The following is a 21,654-nucleotide window of genomic DNA, read 5'->3' on the forward strand; positions in this document are numbered from 1 at the left end:
AGGAAGCACACAAAGCCTAAATTAGCCAAAAACTGCACCCACAACAACAAAAAAAAATGAGGCCTACTGGTAGACGACATTACCTTTACAGACAGGTGCACCTAGAGCAAAGGGGAATGACATGGAAAAGATCAAAGCTGACTTGGAGTTTCTTAAACAGAGCTCACTACCAGCACAACCCTTTCACTTCACTTATCTTTATTTTTCTTCCAGCTAGGATCCACTCATTCTAAAGAAGGGGACAAAGAACAAAACTCCGTAATTACCACAAGAAAGAAAACATGCTGACTCAAACAATTCTTGTCACACTGCCATTCGGAGTGTGAATGGGCACGCAAAACGTGGATGTGACTGGAACAAGCTACAGAATAACTTCATTTCAACCTTGCTAGTTCTGTCAAAAAGAGCTCTTTTTGGCCGAGTCTACGTTCTAGCCATGTACCTAAGAGTGACCCAGCTCTGAATGAAAATACACACCTGGTTCAGAAAAGAGCAATGTCCATACTCCTTGCTTCTAGGTTAAGACACATGTGTCTGAACAAGGTGAACATAGCTCACCGTACTCAACACTTCATTTAAGAAACCTCCATTAGGGGAACTTGCTTTGGAAGTAAGAGATGCGACAGTGGCAGACAAGCTACACATAAACATATTCCTTGTGGAAAACAGGTCATCAGAAAGTTTCGTTTTGTATTTCAGTGGAATATCAAAACCAAGGTTTTAAACGTAGAATATCTGTGCTCTGTTAACTGCTGGGAGTTTTTTAAAAGAAAAGGCTAACATGAAGTAAGTCTCTACAAACTACAAGCCTGCAGTGCTTAACAGCTTGATCTTTACAAGAACATCATTTAGGATTCTTACAAGCACTTAGCTTTAACTTAATCTTAGATTACTGACACGTAAAGCAAAGAAGATGAGCTAAGTAAAGCAAGACACTATACAAAAAATGATACAAAATGATGTGTTAATAACAGACTAACACTCCGATTAAGAAGTCCTGGTTATACCACGAGCAGAGTACGTTACAACACACAAGCGATTTGGCTTTACCACAGCATTCAGCAGATGAAAGTTTTCATCTGGGGTGAGATTTGTAACAAACAACAATGGAGGGATTAGTGGCATTTCTTCTTACTCTATGCCACCAGAGGAACCAAAGCTCCCACTTACTCTGAAGGTGCACGGATGTGTCACTTCCCCGTTTTTAATAAAACTGGATGGATAAGAAATCCCAGCTGTTTGCTCAGGCCACTGTGCAAGCTCAGCCTAAATAAATGTCTTTATAACTACAGCTAAAAACAAAACATGAGGAAAAGAACCACACTGACAACTAGCAGAAACTATCGCACTTCAGCGCTGGCTGTAAGCAAGAAGCTGGCTGTTATCGAGGCCAATAATTAGACGTGTGGCCGCCGGGGCTGCCAGGAGGTGTGTGTGCAGGCAGCCTGCTCTGACAGCCGGGGCTGTGTCGGGCACGGCTGAACCTCGCCGTGAAAACCAAAGCAGGGCTGGAAGATACATAAACTGACAAATTAGTTGGATTGCTGAGAAATTATACTGATTAGTGATGGAAGCTGTTATGGCACGCTGGGTTTTGGGTTTATTTCCCAGATCTTGCGAGGCCACTTGGAAGAAGCCAAGCTGACATCGCCCTCCCGATCAAACCCCAAGGAAGGGGCTGAGGGACCTCCCTCAGGGACACAGGGCAGCGAGGCACACGGGCTGCAATGGGAACAACGTCAGGAAACCGGGAATGAAAAAAATCAGCGAAAAAAACACCGGGGCTGCACCCCCTCAGCCAGCCCCAGGGACCCCCCCGGGCGTCGCCGTGGCCGTCGCCGTCCCCTCCCTGCCTCCTTCCCCTCCCTCAGCTCCCCCCGGCCCCCCCCTCAGCCCCGCCGGGCGCCTCACCGCTGGGGGCCCGGCAGCGCGGCAGGCGGCGGGCCGGCCGGCCGCAGGCGCGGAGCAGCACGGACGCCATCTTGGCGGCGGCGGCCTAGCGGCGGGCTGCCGGCCTGCTCATGGCCGCCCCCGGGGCGGCTGCCTCCCGCCCCTGTCCGCGGAGGAGCGGGGCACGCCGGGAACTGTAGTCCTCGGCACGGTAAGGCGCTGGGGAGGGACGGGGGTTGTAGTTCCTCGGGACTACAAGGGAAGGGTGTCGCGGTGCGCGCTGGGAGATGTAGTCCGGCATCAGGCAGCAGCGCCGGGGGGGTTTGGTGGGGTGGATTTGGGATCCCCGAGCCGCCCCCGGGATCTTGTGGCTCCAAAAGGCTGCGGTGCCCTGAGAGGATAGTGGCAGGTCACGGAGCGGCGATGTGACAGAGCCGGGGCCGCCGCGGGGCTCAGCCTCCGGGCTCTCTTTGCCCCTGCCCAGAGCTCACAGGGCTGGTGGCTGGCTCGTTTGGGGCCAAAAACCGGCTTTTTGGGTAGCGTCAAGTGCTGCTTGGCAGCATGTGCGTGTATCTCAGGACGTGACGGAAAAAACACCTTTTTTTTAAATTTTATTTTCCTTCGAGCTTTACAAGTGTATTTTTTATTAGAATTGTACATAAAACAGTCAATCAGCCAATATCATTTGCTAATTAATCCTCATTAATAGTTGGGCTGCTGTAGCGTGTTACTGTGCAAATACCCACCTACTCCTGAGCAGCATTAGCATCTGCTATCAAATATTCAATAGGTACTTTTCTACAGCATTAACCACTGCCATTCGTTTTGCTGAGGTTTTAGTCATACAGACACGGAAAACAACCAGGATTGAACCGCAGAAATTATAATTTCATCCGAGAATAATGAAATTGTGAAAATTAGGAATACGTGGTTTGGGTGGTAATGGCTTCCTTGTTCTAAAAAAAAAAAAAAAATGGGGGAAAAGCTTCTGTGTTTTTCAACAAGATGGCTGACACCCACTGCCAACAAGATGGCTGCCTCAAGGACAGGTCTCCAAAAACACAAAGATAACGCTTCTTTACCCCGCTTACATTTCACAAGTTACTTACAACACTGGGAAGTTGTTCCCCTACACGCCCATGTAAGCCCCAAAAGAATATAGGTGCTCTTTTACTCTATCTGTAAAGGGTGGCAGAATCCTCAGGTTTGACCCAAAATACGACCGACTGAAAACAGCATCTTATACAGGAGAAGAAAGCAGATGTGTCTGAAGTCACCCTTTCATGCTTGAGACTTGGAAAATGCAGGAAATTAATTATTATTTTAAGTTCTTTTATGTATTTAAAGAAAATCATCTGGGTTTCTCCTTAGCATGAACAACTCAGATTAAATTTATACTACTTATATTTTTTATTAAATATATTCTACTTATATTTTTCATTAAATAGACTGTGTGAGGATGGAATATTCAATTGACCAAATATGAATCGAGATACCCTTTTCTCACTTATCTTTGGATTGGTTACAAAAATACTATTTTTGTTTAGTGACAATTAAAATTGTAATTGGTATTATTATTTATGTACTTATTATCAGAGCTGCTTTTAAAACGTTAGGCTCCCAAATGTATTGCAAGATTTTTAGACAGCTGTGTGTGCTGTACAAGCATTTAACTCTATAGTGCATTTAAATGGTTAATATTATTTAAAATGTCTAATATAACAATAGTGCTTTATGTTACTACAGCAATCTTTAAAAAAAAAAAAAAAAAAAAACACTTCCCAATCTACACATTTCTCTCACTAGACTGGGTTTGTAGCCTTCTCTTGTTACTCTTTTTTTCTTTCTGGTTGGCTGATAACTAAACTAAATGAAATGGGGCAACTAATGGCAGTTCCTTTAACAAAGCTGCTTAATTATGTAGAAACATTATATGAAGTCTATACAAGAAGAAGAATATGCTCTGAAGTCATTAAAGTATTGACAAGAGATTTCAGACAGCAAACAGATGATTACGGTGGGCTCAATACACTTATGCAGACAAGGAATGAGACTTTCAATAGTTTCATTAATTTCAATAGTATTCAGCATGCCAGATGATGTACACGCAACCCTTTTCAGAACTGATTCAGTTATGTTTTTGTACAGCCTTTTGTTCCGGGTTTGTTTATACCTGGAAGTTACATGGGTTTCTTCCATGTATGAAAAGGAATGATAATACACTGTGAAAATTTCCCGAACAGATGCAGTTTCGAAACACTAATTGATTTTGTGCACTTACCAAGTATTGGGAAATAAAGCTTAAGAAAGAAATTAAGTATTAATAATTTACAAGTAGTTACACGAATTGTTCCCATATGACAAGACCTAATGATTGTGTGTTATATACAGGCCTTCCATGCAAGTCATATTTTGCTTTAAAAAAAATAAAACCTTTCAGTCTGTTCAGACCAACAGCCTAGGAGTTCACAACAAAAACACTCATACCCAGAATAAGATGTGATACATATAGTTGCTAGAGTTTTATTTTGAAAAAAAAACTTAAGCTGCTACAGCCATTTTAGACATGATTCTTAAAGCAACCATGTTGTTTGGAAAAACTGTCAGCCATCTTGTTGAAAATGATATGTTTTGTAGCAGGAATAGGGTGAGAGACTAAACAGAAGAAATGCAAATCCTTCCTCCTAGCTGGATTTAATAAGGATCTGAGAATGATGCAAATTAATGCAGTATTTAAACAAAAATAAGGTTATTATTTCATATTAAACATCAACTTTTTCCCACAAATGTTAAATATCAGCAAGAGCAAGGTGAGAGCTGTCTAAACAATTACAAAACAAACTGCAAATAACAGGAAACCATGGTGCCTGTTATAGTTTATGGGACCACCAAAACATGTACTTTACTGATGATATTTGAGCACAACCCAGTAATATGAAAAAAAAAAAAAAAAAAAAAAAGCAAGAATATTTTGTTTGTCTAAAGAGGTATGTGCATAAGATCTCTAAAAACAAAGATTATTCCTGCCTCTGTGCATTACTTTCATAGACTGGAAAATGGAGCAGACGAACTTACAATTCCTTTTAAAGAAGTTTAGAGATCAGTCTGGAAACTGGGGAACAAATGTGTATATGAACAAAGAACAGAACTGTAAGGTAATTAGCTACATATGCAGTTTGCTCTTCCAGAAATCCTGTATTTCATAGCACGACAGATTCCCCATAGTAAACAGTTATATGAAATTCTAATTGCTATTGTCCCTTACTCCTTCCCTCTTCACCATCTATTAAGCTCTAGCGTGTGATATGCAGATGCATATGGGGTGCGGGATTCCCCTGGGGCCTGCCAAAAATATCTACACAGTTGGAGGTGACATCTCTCCATGTTCACCACGTTTGTCACCCCTTCCCTGAGGACATGTCCCAGGATGCCCTTCCTGGATCCTGCGGATATTTTTGGAGGGTGGTTAGCAGGACTGTCACTCCCAGCTTCAGATGCACAGCTAGCTGTCCTATAGTTCATGAAAGGGGCTGTGTAGCAATGCCAAATCTATGGTGGGACCACATTAATTTCACACACATGGCTTCAGTTCCCCATTGCACCCAAGTGACAAGCCAAGCTGGCAGCAAGGCACTGGGGACGTAAGACTTGGTGCATGAAGGGGAAGGAGGTGCAATATATGATGCCCTGGGCTGGAAATGGGAGGAGGTGGGAGCATAATCAGCATCTGATGGGATGAAAGACAGGATTGCTATTTCTCTGCTGCAGCACCGTGTATGTTTACACAGTGTGACTATAAGCTGTGTAGCAGTACAGGTCCATATACAGTATTTAAAAGTAGGATTAAGCTTTTAGTGTGCAGAACCTGTTTCTATGGCAATCGCCAGGTTGTCTCCTTGAATAGATTCAACAATATGGGATCAACCTCATCTTTATTCACCGCTGTTCAGCATAAATATAGGAAAAAAAAAAAAAAAAGAAAAAAAAAAGAAAAAAAAAAAGGCATTACTGTGTGGGAAGTTACACTGAGTTACTTGTGGGAGTTACACTTGTGGGAGAAACCCAACAGATTATTGGTAGTTCTTGAAAAATACTCCCATTCATAATCACAGATATTTTGGAGAGACTCCCAGGATACAAAGCCTGTTGCTCTGTGAATGTTAAAGCCCAAAGGTAAAAGTTCAAGTGGTAGCTGGATTACAGACTTGCTCTCTATGTACGTCCAGGTCACAAGTTCGCTCCTGTGTGTAATGTGCCAAAAAAACAGCAGCAGTGGCAACACAGCAGCAGCAGCACAGAAACAGTCTGAGCTGGGTGCTTTTGTGAACAATGCAGTTAGAAGCGCCTCAGAGATTTCCATGACACTAATAATGTGCTGTAAACGGTCACTCCGGATCCAAGGATAATTACCTGCTCAAATTCCAGTCAAAAAGGTGTATTTTAGAAGATTTGACCCAAATTGGCCTGATATTATAACAGATTGGGTCGTCATTAATTAAATTTGACACATGCATGCAGACAAGGAGAACACGGCTGGGAGAACACAAACACGGTACGATGGCTTTTCCAATTGAGGAAAAGGTAGCCTTTGCAGTTCATGGCAAAAAGACATACAGATTCTAGTTTTAACCAGCAGATGGAGCTTACGTGAAACAAACAAGTGGAAAAGATGCATAATCATTGCACAAAGCAGTGTTTTGGGGCGCTGCAGTCTACAGGAGTGGGGGAGGACATGGGGAAAAAGCTAGAAGGTTCTGGCCAAGGCAGGAGCAAGCAGAGGAGGGAGGGCAGACAGGGCTCAGGCTATTGGCATAGCAAAAAAGAAAGAATGAAACAATAACGAGTAAACTGATTTAGACCTCCAAAAATATAGAGGGAAAAAAAAAAAAAAAAAAAAAAAAAGACAACAAAAGGAGTCTCCAGTGTTAAAAATGCACCTGTTAGTGCCAGCTGATATGAGAAAGTCTGGGATTTTGCTGCAATATTAACAATGCTGTATTTAAAATAACCTGTTAGGCCTCCCAAGTCATCAATTTGATTTTATGAATGACAAGCTTTAAAAATATGCATTTGGAGTTATTCTTTGCCTTCCTTTTTTTTTTTTTTTTTTTTTTTTTCCAAGTCTGCAGGGTTTGCAAGTTCCTGTCTGCAATTAGAAACACAGAAAGCTGACAATCTTGTGCCATCATCTGCCTCTCAGAGTTAGGTCTTTAAGAAAACACCAAATGTTGTGTTACTGTCAATAAAAGCCTGAAATCTGCTACCTCTGCTTTCATAAACTCATCAAGAAATGAGACAAGAAAAGCCTGCAGCCACATAAGCCCTCCCCCAGCCCCATCCCAGATTTAGTAGACCTGATCCTGCACTCCTTATGGATCTTAAAACTCCTGGTGAAGTCAGACCGTATGAATGGAGTGCTGGAAGAATACGAGGGTCCCACAAGCCAGATACCTTCCAGGCTGTGTCCATTAAAGAAACAGCAGAAGGTCCCCACACCTTTTTAGGAAAAACTTTATCTCTGTATTCTGAAAGACGGGGAGAAAAATGGGCTACTTCCACGGGCTATTTTAGTGGCAATAACATAACTTTCTTTAGCAATTTGGCAATGTCGAGGCTGCTTGTGATAAGCGCAAGTTTAGAGGGGGAGAAGATTACAGCCAGCACATGCACACAGCTGTATGACTGGGTAGCAGGCAAAATGCTATGTCCCGTTGTCCTCCAGGCATTGTCTGCCTCAAAGGAGGGAAGAACTAAGCATGTCTTTTAAAAGAACGAGTAAGAAAGATATTGAAGATGGAAAGGTTGATTTGCTGAAGCCTGATGCTTAAAATTCCTGTGCAGAATTTAGCCCTCTTGGGCCTCAGCTATTGTTACCTCTTCCTTGCTGTTTTTGCTGATCATATCAGTCCTAGCCCATATATTTTTTCCTAACAGCCAGCCTGAATGACCCCACCAGAATATGTCTTTCTAACCTTTGAATCACTCTCTCTTGTTTACCTTCTCTGGTTTAAACTCGCTACCTTACATAATCCAGACCAAGGCTGTAACACAGATCTCACACTTTTTTATCCTGTTCTCCTTGACCTGACTAACACTCCCATCTTCTGTGCTGCCATACAATGACCTCCCCATTCCAGCATGCAAGCCCACAGCCCCTCCTTTATTCAAGTCAAAGAGCTGCTTTTCTCAAGAGGCCTCCCCACAGAGATAATGAAAAGCAGATTAAGAGATTTAAAAAAGGAGTTGGTTCCTTTGGAATGGTCAGTGCGCTTTCCCTTTCTACAACCGTCCTCTAATACTGTAAATTTTCTAAATCAGTGTTTGTCTGGATGTCTGTGCCTTGACCTCAGCAGGACCTGAGCTGTTGGGCCCCAATCCCACGCATGCATATGTATGCCATGTCCCTTTGCTGGTAGTGACATTAACAGGCACAATGTGCTGAAGGAACATGCGCAGTTAGGCATTCGTAGGATCAAATCGTGGCGCTTGCCAGATAATATCATAAAAGTGGTGGAAAGGGCTGAAAATACACTTTTTACAAAATCTTTGTTCTTATGATACAGAAAAAAAATGATAACTTCCAAGGCAAGTGAAGGTGCAGCTCTATTGACAAAACTCGGTTTGGACTGATATGTGTAGGTATCTCAGAATCTTGAGGGGAAATACCTGGTAAAACGTGATGTGAAGCAACAGAAAAATAACAAAGAGCCATCGAGCGCAAGTACATGCCAGTGGTGCTTTGCCAGTATCCTGCTTTTTTTTCCTATGTGGCTGAATTTCAGGCATCAGAAACAGAAGACGCTTTGTCTGGGTTTTCCCATGTAATCAGCAACCTCTCTCCTGTGTCATAGGCCTCTATTCACTTTACTGCTATTATAGTGTCCCCTAGAGACACTTAGGAGGCATTCGCCCCCAAATGTCCTGTTACCTTAAAGCAGTTAGTTTTTTTTTCTCTCTCAGTAACGCGTTAGATGCTTTAATCCTGGTTATGTGGCTGCACGAAGCTGGCTAGCAAGTTGTATCCGTGTATAAGAAAATACAAAGTTGACCTAAAAGAGCCTTACTGTTGGATTTCAACAGTATCCAGGGGAAGTAAAGTCCCCGAACTGGGCACTTTCCTCTGAAAGCAACTTCAGGAGGGAGCTTTGTGTCAGAACTGAAGGCGCAGCTGGGGGCTGCAAATATCTAGCGGTTCATCAGCTGTGCTGTACGGCGAGAGGGACTCGCTGGGCTAATCTGAGCAACAGGTAAAAGTAAGCCATCCAGGCTGCTTTTCAGTCAGGATGACAAGCCCCATGCTCACTCTGGCTCGATACATATCTCTCATTTTCCTTTTTTATCACTAATCCAACAGATGAAAGAGGAAATACACCCAACAGATATCAACAAAAAAGACTCCGTTCCCCTTTGGCTCAGGCAACAGTGCTTTCTTGTCATGCTAAGGGAACAACCTCCTCCCCTTTCCGAGGCCTCTCCTCCCAAGGAACAGACATCTAACTCTCTCTGAGCTGGAAGCCTCTTTCAGTGTGCCAGCTGGGAATCAAGGCCCTGGGCTCAATCCCAGCACCTGTGCCTAGTTTTCTTACAGAGCCCAGCCAGCTGCTCTTCCAGGTCCATAAATGTCCTGTGCACCCTATTTCTTTTCCTTTCTGTCTGTTGTTTTGGATTAGAAATGTAAATGTGTTGTTTATATTTGGAATTTTTTTTTTTTTGCAAATCTGCTTCTTTAAAATTACCTTCACCTGGTTTGTGCTATGGGTCATATCAGGGCGCTGACAAACGGAGCTGTGCCATGATTTTCGCAATCCTCAGACCAAGGTTGTTGAACTACTCCAGTAGTGCCCTGTGCTATTTCTGATGGAATTTGAAGGTGAGCAGGATGTAAGCATGGGCCACTTGGGGAACTAGTCACAGGGCGTTTGAGAGGAAGAAGTGTTTTTGATGGCTGGTGTTTGTCAGAGAACTTTTCTGGCACTAGGCATGGTAGCAGAGAGTGTTGTTGACCCTGAGGGTTCACAGGCATTAGATAATTGCTTTGGCTCTGACTTCGTTCACAGTGTGTTAGACCAGTCATTTCTATCTGTGACACCGGCCTATCGACTGCAGGCTTCCTGTGTTTCTTTCTTTCAGTGTGTGGAAATAATTATGCATCTTTTCTGAGTTTGCATTATGTACTTATTTACCCAACAGCTCTTACGGAGAGAGGCAAGGTTAGAGCGGAGAGAGGGCTGTTGTCAGTGCTAATAGCTTAATTCTGAAAAGCCCTCATGTCATTCAAAAATCCTGGCATAAACAGGGACCAGACTGGGACTTGAATGCTGTGCCGCAACAGGAGGGAGATACACAGAGGTCTGGAAAATAATGAAGGTGGGAGGAAAGTGAATAGAAGATGGTTATTATCACGGCTCGTAATACCATATTAATGCAGTCTGTCAGGGAGCAGGGCTTAAAAAGAACAGAAGGAAATATATTTTCATATTAACTTCTTGCCACAGGATGCTCTGAAACCCCAAAGTATAAATAAATAGGTTCAGAAAGAAAACAGGCAAATTCATGGGAGGTAGGCTCAACAATGTCTCTGACACATGCTCGTCTGCTACAACATCTGGTTCAGGACGTCCCTAAACTACTGATTTTCATTCCTCTTACAACCAGGGGAGGGCTACTTTTCCTATGCCCTGTTCCCAATTCTAAGCATCTGTTACTACTTTCCTTCTTGGTTTTCCTTGAGGAAAGGACACACCAGACCTTACTTTTAAAAGCCTTTTGCATTCTGCAAATAAAGAGAGGTGAGAATAAGAGACCGCATGTGATTACCCATGGACAGCTAATGAAAACTGGAGGACCTGATGGATAAATCGCATCTAAGAAGGTGTCTGAGGTGGACTGAAGGGTCAACGTTGGTGGGTCTCAAGCCAGTTGGCTTCAGGCATGCATGGTTGGCCCCATGCTGGGGGGCCGTGACAGCTCAGTTAGCCCCAGAGCATTGCTGCCAGCCTTCACTCCAGGCATTGCCATCACCAAGAGAACAAAGAGGTTAAGAGAGATGGGCATTTTTTGAACAAAAGTGCAATGAAAGCCAGGCCAGAAGGGGGAAGGATTTCAATCCAGTTGGCAACATACAGAGAACTTTGCACCATGAAACTGTACCGGGGTAGGGAACTTGCATCTTCTTTGGCTTTCATACCACAGTGCTTCCTCCCTCCAGATCTTGACAAAGTCCAACTTCTGCCACGAGCTGCCTGGAAACAAACTACCGTGCATCTCCCTCCCTCTAGTGGGTAGTGACCTATGAAAGAGCCATGACAACACATACGTTAGAAATTTGTCTCATATTTGCTTCCCATTATCTCCTTCCTTCAATTGCCATCTTCTTCTTTGCCCTGTGATTTTTTCTCAAATCCATTGCATTTTTTCTGATACCCTCTAAACATCATGTCTGCTCTTCCTCCCTTCTTGTGCTATGCGAGAGCTGGGCTGTTTGAGGGTTTTCTATTTGACTTTCATAGAAGTGGAAGTGAAAGTAGAGAAGCTGCCCAAGAATGAACTTTAAATGAAATATTCTAGAAATATTTTGTGTTTGCACAGAGGCACGTGTGTAGACCCCAGTAGTCCAGAGACTTAGGAATCTGGGAAAAAGGAAACCCTAAGACCTGAGGTTTATCATTGATTTTTTTATCTCGAGTCAGTCAAAAGAAATTTACAGTTGGGTTTTCTTATCCTTAAAATTGATTTATTTGGGTGGAAACTCTGCTGCGTTCTGCTTAATAGGTTGTTTGCTTACAATTTGTTGTTCCATTACCAAAAATATTAACAGCAAAATACATAAGCCAGCTGTGTTATATCTAAAGTTAGCTCTCTAACAGCAACAGTTAACTACCAAAGAGTATTCCCAGAGCAGAGCTGACATTAATTGAGAAAGATAGCGCTCTCAAATATGTCGAGGCAAGATGCTATAGAAATTGATTTAACCAGAGCATGCCTTTTGTCTATGGAACTGCATTTTTCTCCTTTGCAGAGCATACAGGCTAAATACTCTTGCTGTTGCTCCGTTGAGATTAATGAAAATATATTAGAAATGAATCTCAAAGGTGTTTCCTTTCTCTGACTACTCAGAATTTTTGTCTGTTTAAGCACATTTCAAAAGGCAAGATGAACAAGCCAATATTCTCCAAATAGAAAATGACAGATCTGGCTGGGAGAGATTTTTGTGTCAGGCTTTGATAAGAATACATTACTCCAGTGGCAGCAGGCTTCATATTAATCATTATCTGCTATCTTTCTGTTTAAAACTTTTAATTGTCTAAATAAACCAACAGGAAAGACACTTTGCTCCAATGCAAGTATTTTCCCAGATTCCTGGGTGCACTGACCTTCTTCTCAATTTGGTGTGGTAGTGGCGTTCCTCAAAAGTTAATAATTAGAACCCCAAAAGAATCTTTATTACGGCAAACACAAGAATCACTGAGTGATGATAAACTGGAATTTAACTGAAAAAAATTAACATCACCGATCATTTCTTCTGAGAAGAAATTTGTGCCCTTACTAATACCTATGCAATCCATATGTTTGCATTATTTAATGAAAGCGTCATACAAAAATAATTTCACTATGTAGAATAACAGGATTGTCAACAGTGTCACTTTACTTACGTGGATAAAATAATATTATAGTTTTTGCTCCCTTTATAACTGGGATGTCAACATAACTAATGCCATTTCACTGTAAAAAATAAATAAATAAATAAATAAGATGAATTCCAGTCCTTCTCCTCTATCGGTAACAACACATTTTCATTCAGCTGAGACATTTCATAAACCTGTTGAAGGTAAGAATTACAGATGCTGCTGAGAGAGGATGTGAAGGCAGAGAGAAGGTACTGCAGAAGAAATTCACAGATTTTGTTTCCAGAGCTGTATTTGCATTGATATACAGGAAAGAAAGCAAGCAATGACTATCAGCTTTCAAGATGAGCTTGTAGTTCTGACAGTAAGAAAATGTTCCTTTGCTTCCAAATTGAGTACATTTGTTCTGGAATTTATTAAGACATTGTAAACAAAGAAACTTACTGTGCCACATCCTGTTCTTTATTTAGGGTGGATGAGGGCTTCACTGGGCATTATGGAAACTAGAACAACTGCACCAGGCTAGACCAAAGGCGTGTGTCCCTTTATCCAACCTCTGATCATAGCCAGCAACGAGTGCTTAGGGAAGGAGTATGAGAAATAGGGCAAGCACAGAGTGTCGCTGCCATTAGCCTCCTCCGCCTGCAGCAGTGACTGTTGTATTTCATCGCTGCTGATAAACACAGAAGGTAGTCTAGTGGTCTGTGCACAGAGCTGGGAGCTATGAATGCGTGTTTCAGTCTTGCCTCTGTCACCAAGGTTACTTGTATATTGCTGTGTCCCAGCTCACGTGCACGTGTGCTTATGGCAAACCTGTCTTCAAGCCTCCGCACTGCAGAGGCACACGCAACCCACGCTTGTGTACCCACGCTCACATTCACGCTGCAGTTGGCCAGATCTGGTATTACCGTTTGGAGAGATTTGTGCCTCTCTAATGAGCTGCTTAACATCTGCCATTGTTTCCTGAAAAGCTGCATAATATCCCGGTGCACTTCTTATTGTGCCCCTTTCACTCTTCCCCACTCCTTCTGGTTCGTCTATTTTTCATATGGTTATCACCACCAGCCTCTCTGGTCCTTGTGCTTTGTCTTAAGCTTGTCATCCCTCAGCTCTTGTGCTCCAGAACGGCAGGCTCTGAGGAGTGTAAAAACTCTGCAAACGTTTTCCACGGGCTGCTTAGTCCTAGTCAATCTATCCAGTAGTGTGGAGAGGCTGACTCTTTCAATGTCCCTGTTGAAGCTGCTGATAAAATGGTGATGCTGTTAGATTTCCAGCACAACCAGAAAGCTAAAGTCATCTCCTTAAAAAATCCTGATGAAAATTTTAAAAACCACACTCCACCATCCTTCAGGACTTCCCAGAGTTCCCAGCACCATGAGATCATTCCTGAACAGATCCTGAGGAAGTGAATCCATCAGCTGCTGGTCCACCTGCCTCAACATCACAGTGTTACTGAAACTCTGCTGTCCCCTCCAGTGCAACCATTGTCCCACCTCCCATGGTCTACTTAAACTATCCTTCCAGAAATACAACATGGAAGACTGCAAGTTCCACACTGAAGGCACTGCTCAGAACATCATGATGTATTCAGGTAGATGGGGAGCTGCTGCCAAAATTACTGTTTCCATCTTTAACCTTGCAGTGGAGAGCCTTTAGCACTTTGGTGCACTATTTGCCCTATTTAGCCATTGGGCAAGCTCTCACTTCTGCAAGCTGATTCCAGCTGGCTGGATCAAAGGACAGTTTGGAGGTATTTCTCCCCAAATGCTGATCCTCCCAGCTGCTTGCACCTCAGCTTAAGCAGAACCCTGGAGAGCTCCTCCTCCTCCTGCGGCCTCCAGCTGAGTGTCTGTGCAGGGCAGGGGGCAGGAGGCTGGAGGAAGGCACACACAGATCAGAGGTGGCTAAACCAGGGAGAAGCTGGTGGGAAGAGCAGTCAGTGAAAAGAAAATAAGCTAGCAGACAAGCTCTGGTATATTGGCATGTCAGTGGAGGGCTGTGTATAGCAAATGAATAAATGCAGATGCACATGTTTTAGCTATTTCCCCAGGGTAAAGTGAGTAGGAGTGCGATCAAGGAGTAATATTTGCTTCACACTGTCCTGCAAGCACAGCTTCAATATACACATTAGCAAGTATTTATAGGTTGCGTGTCTGGATGATGGAGGAATTTAGACAACAACCTGAACAATCAGCAGCATAACACAAAATCCCAACAGTCTGATCCCAATCCCAAATTCCTTATTTCTGTGTTACAATTCCACAAGCAATTAAAATGGCTTCTTAGCTGCTATATTATTATAAATAATTTGTCAAGTACTTAACGTATGGGAAGTGGTGTTAATTGTTAGGTATTACTACCCAGGTAAAAATTATACCCCAGTGTTAGGAAGGCACAGCAATATACCATTAACTTGTTTAATATGCCAGCACTGAAAGAGTGATACGTTTTCCTTTTACATTTCTACTACAAGAGCTTTGTTATTACTTTGATCATTTAAATTCTTTCCGCAATAAAGGTGATTCGATGATTTTACAAAGCAAGCTCATCTCTAGAATGTTATAATTTGACAATTTCAAGGCATTTCAACACAGACCCTCGTACAGATGTCATATATCGCATTGCAGATTTCATCCAATAGCAGAAAATGTACTCTGAATGCAATATCATCTTATCAGTATTCTAGCACCATAAGCCCTCTCACTGCAAGCAGGGTACTGTTCATTACAATGAAACTGAAAATGGAATAACTGAAGGATTGATTTATATGACCTTCACTCGGGAATGTTCTAATTCTGACATAATCTCTCTGACTGAAATCCTTAACACTGTATAATTTTGATTTATTACCCTTAAAAAAAAAAAAAAGGAGCCTAGATCTATAGATCAACAGAATACCTAGCATGAAAAAGAGTGGTGCAACAGCTCAGGAAGACTGCAAGAAAATGCAGATTGATCACATGACTTCACTCCAAACATTGTCTCAGCCAGCAAATCCAAGAACAGGGCTGAAAGCAAGTGGAAAAACATTATGCGGATGTTTTCACAAATCCACTCTGTCACTCAGAAATCTCTCCAGATTACATATGTTTTTATAGAAAGGATAAGAGCATCTTAATAAATAAAAGGATGAACCAATCTGTTTACTGAAAGTTGCAGGAAATGTTTAGTAAACAGCTCATTTATGGTGAAACGTCCAGATCCTGATTCCCGATACACTGCACAAAAGGCTGAAAAACTGCTTTACCAGGCAGCTCTGCCTTACTCCCTCACCAGCTGAATAACCTATTTTATGCTATTCTGTCCTAACATCAGCTTGGCACAGGGACCTGGGGAAGGCTTTTCCATGGTGCGAGGGTATGTTGGACCTGTCTGATTGCTAGCAGGTGAGAGCTAGGATGGCTCTGCAGCATGCTTCTTCAGAATAACAGCCGCTACCTGTAAAGCAAAGTGGTTGGATTTAGACCAAAGTAGAACTATTGGATTGAGAGGTGAATCAGGATGGATCTGTTACTTGGGTTTCTTTTGACAGAGATAAAGAGAAGAATGAGAAGAAAGGACAAAAACTTTTAATTGGACAATAAAAGCAAATGAATACAGCTTTAGTATCTTACAGAATTAAAAGCAACATGTCACTTAATTTTAAGCAAACTAAAAAACAAAAATCTGCCCCCCCACGCCCCATCCATGTTTTTTTCCTGTTCTTAGTGTGCAGTGAAATGAATGCTTGCCTCTTTCCCTCCCACACACTCAGCTCGCAGTTCCCACTTAGCCACTTCCCAGTCCTGTTTTGGACAAATCTTTATCTTATCAGGCTTCTCTTGCAAATCCTTCTTCTCTAGAAGCACTTAACATCCTCCTCGTTCACAAATTCTACCTTTTACAAGTGGTGCCTAATCAATCTTACTTTCTCCTGTCTGGAAAGTGGAGGGTTTTATTTTAGAAAGAATTCTTTTTATTCAGTGCATTTCATGACTGCTATGAATACTTGGGTTAATTCTTGCCGATGGTAGTCTCCCTGATGCAGGAACATTGTCTGCTTCAGTGTATTGCACAATGCTGATCCAAGCATATTATTCTCACCTATGAATGGGCCTGTTCCTTATTACTCCCAAAGATCAAACATTGCACAATCCCTCCAGTATTAGTCGCTTATGGATAGTCTGAGCTACAGCTACTGCAGGCACTGCAAAAGTACTACAGCCTGAAAGAGATTATTCCTTCCTTCCTGTATACGTTAGAGTGGATACACCAGGAACTAAAATTGTGCTTAGGGCATAGCAGGAAGTGCCTGACTCTTTTTATGTATTTGTAGAAAGAAAAATGAAAAGGAAAAAAAAAACCCTTAGGGGAAATTAAATTTAGGACATTTGTTCCCTTTAGCTATATGGACACAGTTTTCATGAACAATAAAGTAAATTATTTATATCAAAAACCATTTTATACCAAAACATGAAGACCTATTAGCAGCAGACGAAAGAGAAAAGTGCATATTATTTTTATAAGCAGTTAGCACTGTAATTGTTTATGCTGCACATCAACATATGTGAATACAATACAGACAAAATCTGATTCCTTGGACTAGAGAATTTAATGTAAAGCCCAGTACCGCAAACCAGTCCTGGCGTGCTTGACTTTCAGTATGAGTTGTTTATTGAATTCTTAAATGAATGTATTTATCGGTAGGAAAATCAAAACAGCAGAGGAAGTAATATAGTCTTAGATTTCCCAATGGTGAATTCATTAGTGGAGTCAATTCTGGAGTCAGCCTGCCATCTTATCCACCAGACAACACTCACTTTCCAACATAATGACAGATGATCATAAAAGCTTAATAGTGTTTTGCAGTGCTGGTAGAGCAAATAAGGATGGGAGCAAAGAAGATCATGGCATCGTTGTCTGACCAATGGCAAACCATTAAGTATGAGAGATTAAGAACTCGACTTTATTAGGATGATTAGCATCACCCTCAACAACTATAAAAAGCTCTCAGTCAAACGGTTCTGACTCACTTGTTGAAGGGTGCTAGCATCTGCAGAGGAAATTCTGGGTATGGGCTGTCACCAGCGGCTAATCCGTCTGGAACAGGTGCACAGGGCTTTGCCAGCACCATTTCACTGCAGGGCCAGGAGCCAGGGGATGCAGCGCATAAAAGGGATGCCCACTTGGAAAAGGGGTTGAACAAAACAAGAAAGGACGTTGCCCCTCTTGGCATCTCTTCTGAGTGGTTTCCGCTGGCAAAGTTATGGTGACTTAGTAGAATTTGGAAGCCTTTCTCCCCTCAGCGCACGTCAGTGGTAATATCCTGCTTGTCCTTCCCCGAGATCAAGCTCTCTGTGGCCACAGCAGCAGCTCTTGGTTTACATACTTTTGCAGCTAGTTATGCTTATGGTTGTAAACTCAACCCATTTTCTATAATCTGGTGACTGTTAATATTCAAAAATATCACTAGATTGAATAAGGAGCAGATCGGCCTAACCTAAGATCAAAGAACGTTTATTGAGCCCTTTCAGGACAGAAGACAGAAATATTGTAAAATTGACTTTCAAATGAACAAACAAGTAATACATACACAAAATCTCAACAGAGATTCAGCAGACGCTGAACCCAATGACATTTGATCTGCAGTGGCATTTGGGTGTCCTGAGTAGGTCAACTGAAGCAGAAGGAAACCTTTCTCAGAAATCATCACTTATCTAGTCCAAGATGGTGGTTTCTGAATGAGATAAAACATTTTTTCTTGCATTGTAATTATTTCCATTGACATAGATATGTAATTTTTTTAATGGGCATATGATAGTTAGAGAGGACCCTAAAGTCAGTCCTGCACCAGAAAGGCCAAAAGACTTTTTTGAAAGGATTTTTAAATCTGAAACACAACATACCTTTCAATACAATACTTTTTTTTTTTTCCCAATTAAAGTTTTTTCCATTGATGGAGACTGTACCAGTCACTGCTTGATTTCGATTAAGATTACAATTTATTGCAAACCTATTGCATTTATTATTAACCTGAGCTGTAAAAACATTGGTACTAGTAATTATGAAACTTGAGAACAATGTGGGGAGAGAAAAAAAAAGAAGAGGGAAACGAAGCTCATTAAATGTCTGGTTCCCATTGATTGCCAATAGCTGCTAGTGTTAAATTAAGAGGTTATTTTATTGTCCTCTGCAGCCAAGCTCAGCCATACTCCATTCAATAACCAATAATTTAGGTCTTTGAATTAATAATAATTACCAAAAAAAAGTATTCCCCATTTTCTGGCATGCTGTGTTTATTTTAGGATATTAACACAGCAATCCAAATACAACATGTAAGACTCCCTCAGGGCTTTCTGTCTCACATCCCAGACCTTCTGTTTCTTTATAACAGCCACAGTTATAAGAGATATAAATAGTCTGAAGCACAGGAGAATCTCTCTTCCCTGACAGAATCTTTATTTACAAGCTGTTCAAACCTAAGCAGGTCAAATAGTCCCTTGCTGGCAGGTTAATAAGGCCCACCTGCCAAATAAACCCACCAGTGAACTCCACAGGGCCTACATAAATCCAAAACGCTTGGACAAGAGAAAAAGATTTTCTCCTTAGGAATCATGCTGAGATGAGATGCTTACAGTTCAAAAGGGGCTCATCTTTCAAACTCCAAAGTGCGTGTCTGCCTGGTGCACACTCGTGAGTGTGCCAAAAGCTTGCAGAACACATGGCTCATACCTTTAGAAGACACCATTATTTAACATTTATATTTCAGTATTGCTTACAGGACACCAACATGCTAAGGGCTCCTGTACTGGTGCCGTACGAACATGTAAGACTTTAAAGTCCCTGCCCTTGAGAGTTTTTAGAAGGCAAATATAGTTGGGTCATAAATTAAATCTTTAAAATTATTTAATGCTTGAAATACAATTAATTTGCCTACAATACCATGAAAGGGAAATGGAAGAATAGAATAACTTATTATTTAAGCTGACCTAGAAATTAATTCTCACAAGCCACAGTACATATTTAAATGAATCTTGGCCGCTATTAAAGTGGAATTCTGTTCTGGGACCTGCACTGTTCAAACACTACTCTTGAGTAGATGTTTCCCACTAACCAATGACTTCTTTACAGTGTTTCCTAAATCAGATAGGGCCAGCCCTAGCAACTGTCCCAGTGTGGGCATACTCTTAGGCCTTTCCAGAGGCTTAGTCACTGTGTTTATATTGCATTGTAAAAAGCACCTCCAAAGTGTCATTCAGATTTATATTTGCTGTTTGTACAGTCAGGAATCTGGTAAGTTCTGAGAGCGTGCCTCGTTATTTATTAGTTTTAGAATGGCTTCAAGCAGATGAAGACAGCCAGCCACACGGCAGCAAACTGTGGTTGGGCAACAGGAGGTGTTACCATCCCCGGCCCGAGCCTCTGAAGCAGGACCTCGTGATCCATTCATGAAGGGAGTCAGCTTACCTTCGCACACCAGGCTGGAAACCGTGTCAGGGCCTGAGCTGATTCACAAACAGATTAGATGTCACTGCCTCAGAGGTGGCAACAGCAAACGGGGAGGGAAATATACAGCTGGAGAGGCAGCGTGTGTTTGTGCAGGGGGGTGGGGATCACCAGACCAATTTTAAGTAGCCAGTGGAAGGCTGGTAAAGTTCTCTAGCATATTATAAGTCATGCATCCATAGCAGACACACAGGCAGTCTGCCGCCTGCCTGCAAAAATCCTCAGGGACACATTACAGACAAATCAGGGAACACAAACAGTCATGCAGCTATTCTGTCCTGCAGGACTAGGATGCGCTAGGCCAGACTCCCTGCAGGTGGTGGGGATTACAACTGTATTAAAACACAGAGGACTGGGGCTGCAAGGAGACAACTCACATACATAACATGAGGCACGTGCATTTGCTAGAGTGACTCCAAATAAAAGTCAAATGTAAGTGTTTTACAAGTGTACGTGAAACAAGGAACATGTAGAACGTGCCTTTAAGCTGGCATCTTGCAGCAAAACATTTAGTCGCACTGGAAAGACCTCTGTCAGGTCACTGGAGGCATCACTGTTTTGGGAGTCTGGTATTTCAGATGAGCTGCATTCTGGAAGCAGCGTACTTCCAGTCAAAGGCAAAAGTAGCATTTCTAGTCCCTCTAAAGGCTCCTGGGGTAAGAGAGAAGCTGAGGCCTAGATATACAGGTTAAGCACTTGAATGGCACTCAGAATTCAGGAGTCTATGTCCTTCTTTGGACCACTGCAAACAATTTATTTTCAAACCTAGAAGATGCACATAACCTCAGCCCTTCAGCAGATACCATGTACCCAGTTGCTGTAGCAATTGCAAGAGGAGGAGTGTCTAACACACGATGGCTTGCGTCCATGGGAATGCTGCTATTATTAGCACAGCAGTACTACAACCATGCTCAGCTTCAGCGTGAGACAACAGAGTGAGTGAACGCTCATGGGGGATGCCTCCTACATGCTGGCTAAGCCCAACACCTCTTCTCCAATGAGTGCATTCTTGATTTGAGTCACAGTTTAGTTCAGCTGGTGTAAATGCAGCTGAAACAGGGCAATGTTTCTGTACTGGATGAACTGGACGCAGATCCAGCGCTGGAGCACGAACTGCCATGGTGGGATCACTCTTGCATTTAGGGTTGAGCTGCTGACAGTGAACCGCAGTACGGCTCCCGCAGGCAGCTCAGCAGCCACCTTTCACTCCCTGCTAGGGCTTGTTCACCAAGCAAGTGTCTCATAATACGCCTGCACCGATTTGCAAAGTGTAAGCTCTGGCTCATTAACAATAACTGAAACGAACAAATATAGCTTAGAGGAGCTAGCATATCAAGCTCAAGAACATGGTTAAATGTGCAAGAAACACATCCTACTCCCTTCAGTTTTCACAGCAAAATCAGGACAGGTGATAATTTAGCAGTTCGGCCTTCATTTGCAAACCTGCCTATCCTATGGCTCAAATCCAGTTGCTTCAGCCCTTATGAAGTATACTTGCACATACTCAACAACAATATAAAACAAGTGCTAGAAATCTTATATAAATTCCCCAAACAGTTCTCAAAATTAGTTATTTCTGAAAATGTCTGTCAGCAAGCATTCTTCTCAAGGCATATATACTGAGTAAATGGGATATGATCACAGCCACAATTTC

General features: G+C 42.2%; 2 protein-coding genes across 2 annotated transcripts in view; one reads left to right on the forward strand and one right to left on the reverse strand.

The window, feature by feature from the left end:
* LETM1 (leucine zipper and EF-hand containing transmembrane protein 1) overlaps window positions 1-2,050 on the reverse strand; it is a 29,680-nt gene extending 27,630 nt beyond the window's left edge. The window contains exon 1 of the mRNA XM_084517775.1: window positions 1,912-2,050. Within this exon, the coding sequence (XP_084373901.1) occupies window positions 1,912-1,981 (70 nt within the window). The 5' untranslated portion in view covers window positions 1,982-2,050. The remainder of the gene's footprint in view (window positions 1-1,911) is intronic.
* The window catches only part of NSD2 (nuclear receptor binding SET domain protein 2), a 106,371-nt gene continuing 86,706 nt past the window's right edge, over window positions 1,990-21,654 (forward strand). The window contains exon 1 of the mRNA XM_084517772.1: window positions 1,990-2,101. The gene's annotated coding sequence lies outside the window, so the exon portion shown is untranslated. The remainder of the gene's footprint in view (window positions 2,102-21,654) is intronic.

Source organism: Aythya ferina (genome assembly GCF_964211825.1).
Source record: "Aythya ferina genome assembly, chromosome: 4".
Lineage (NCBI taxonomy): Eukaryota > Metazoa > Chordata > Aves > Anseriformes > Anatidae > Aythya > Aythya ferina.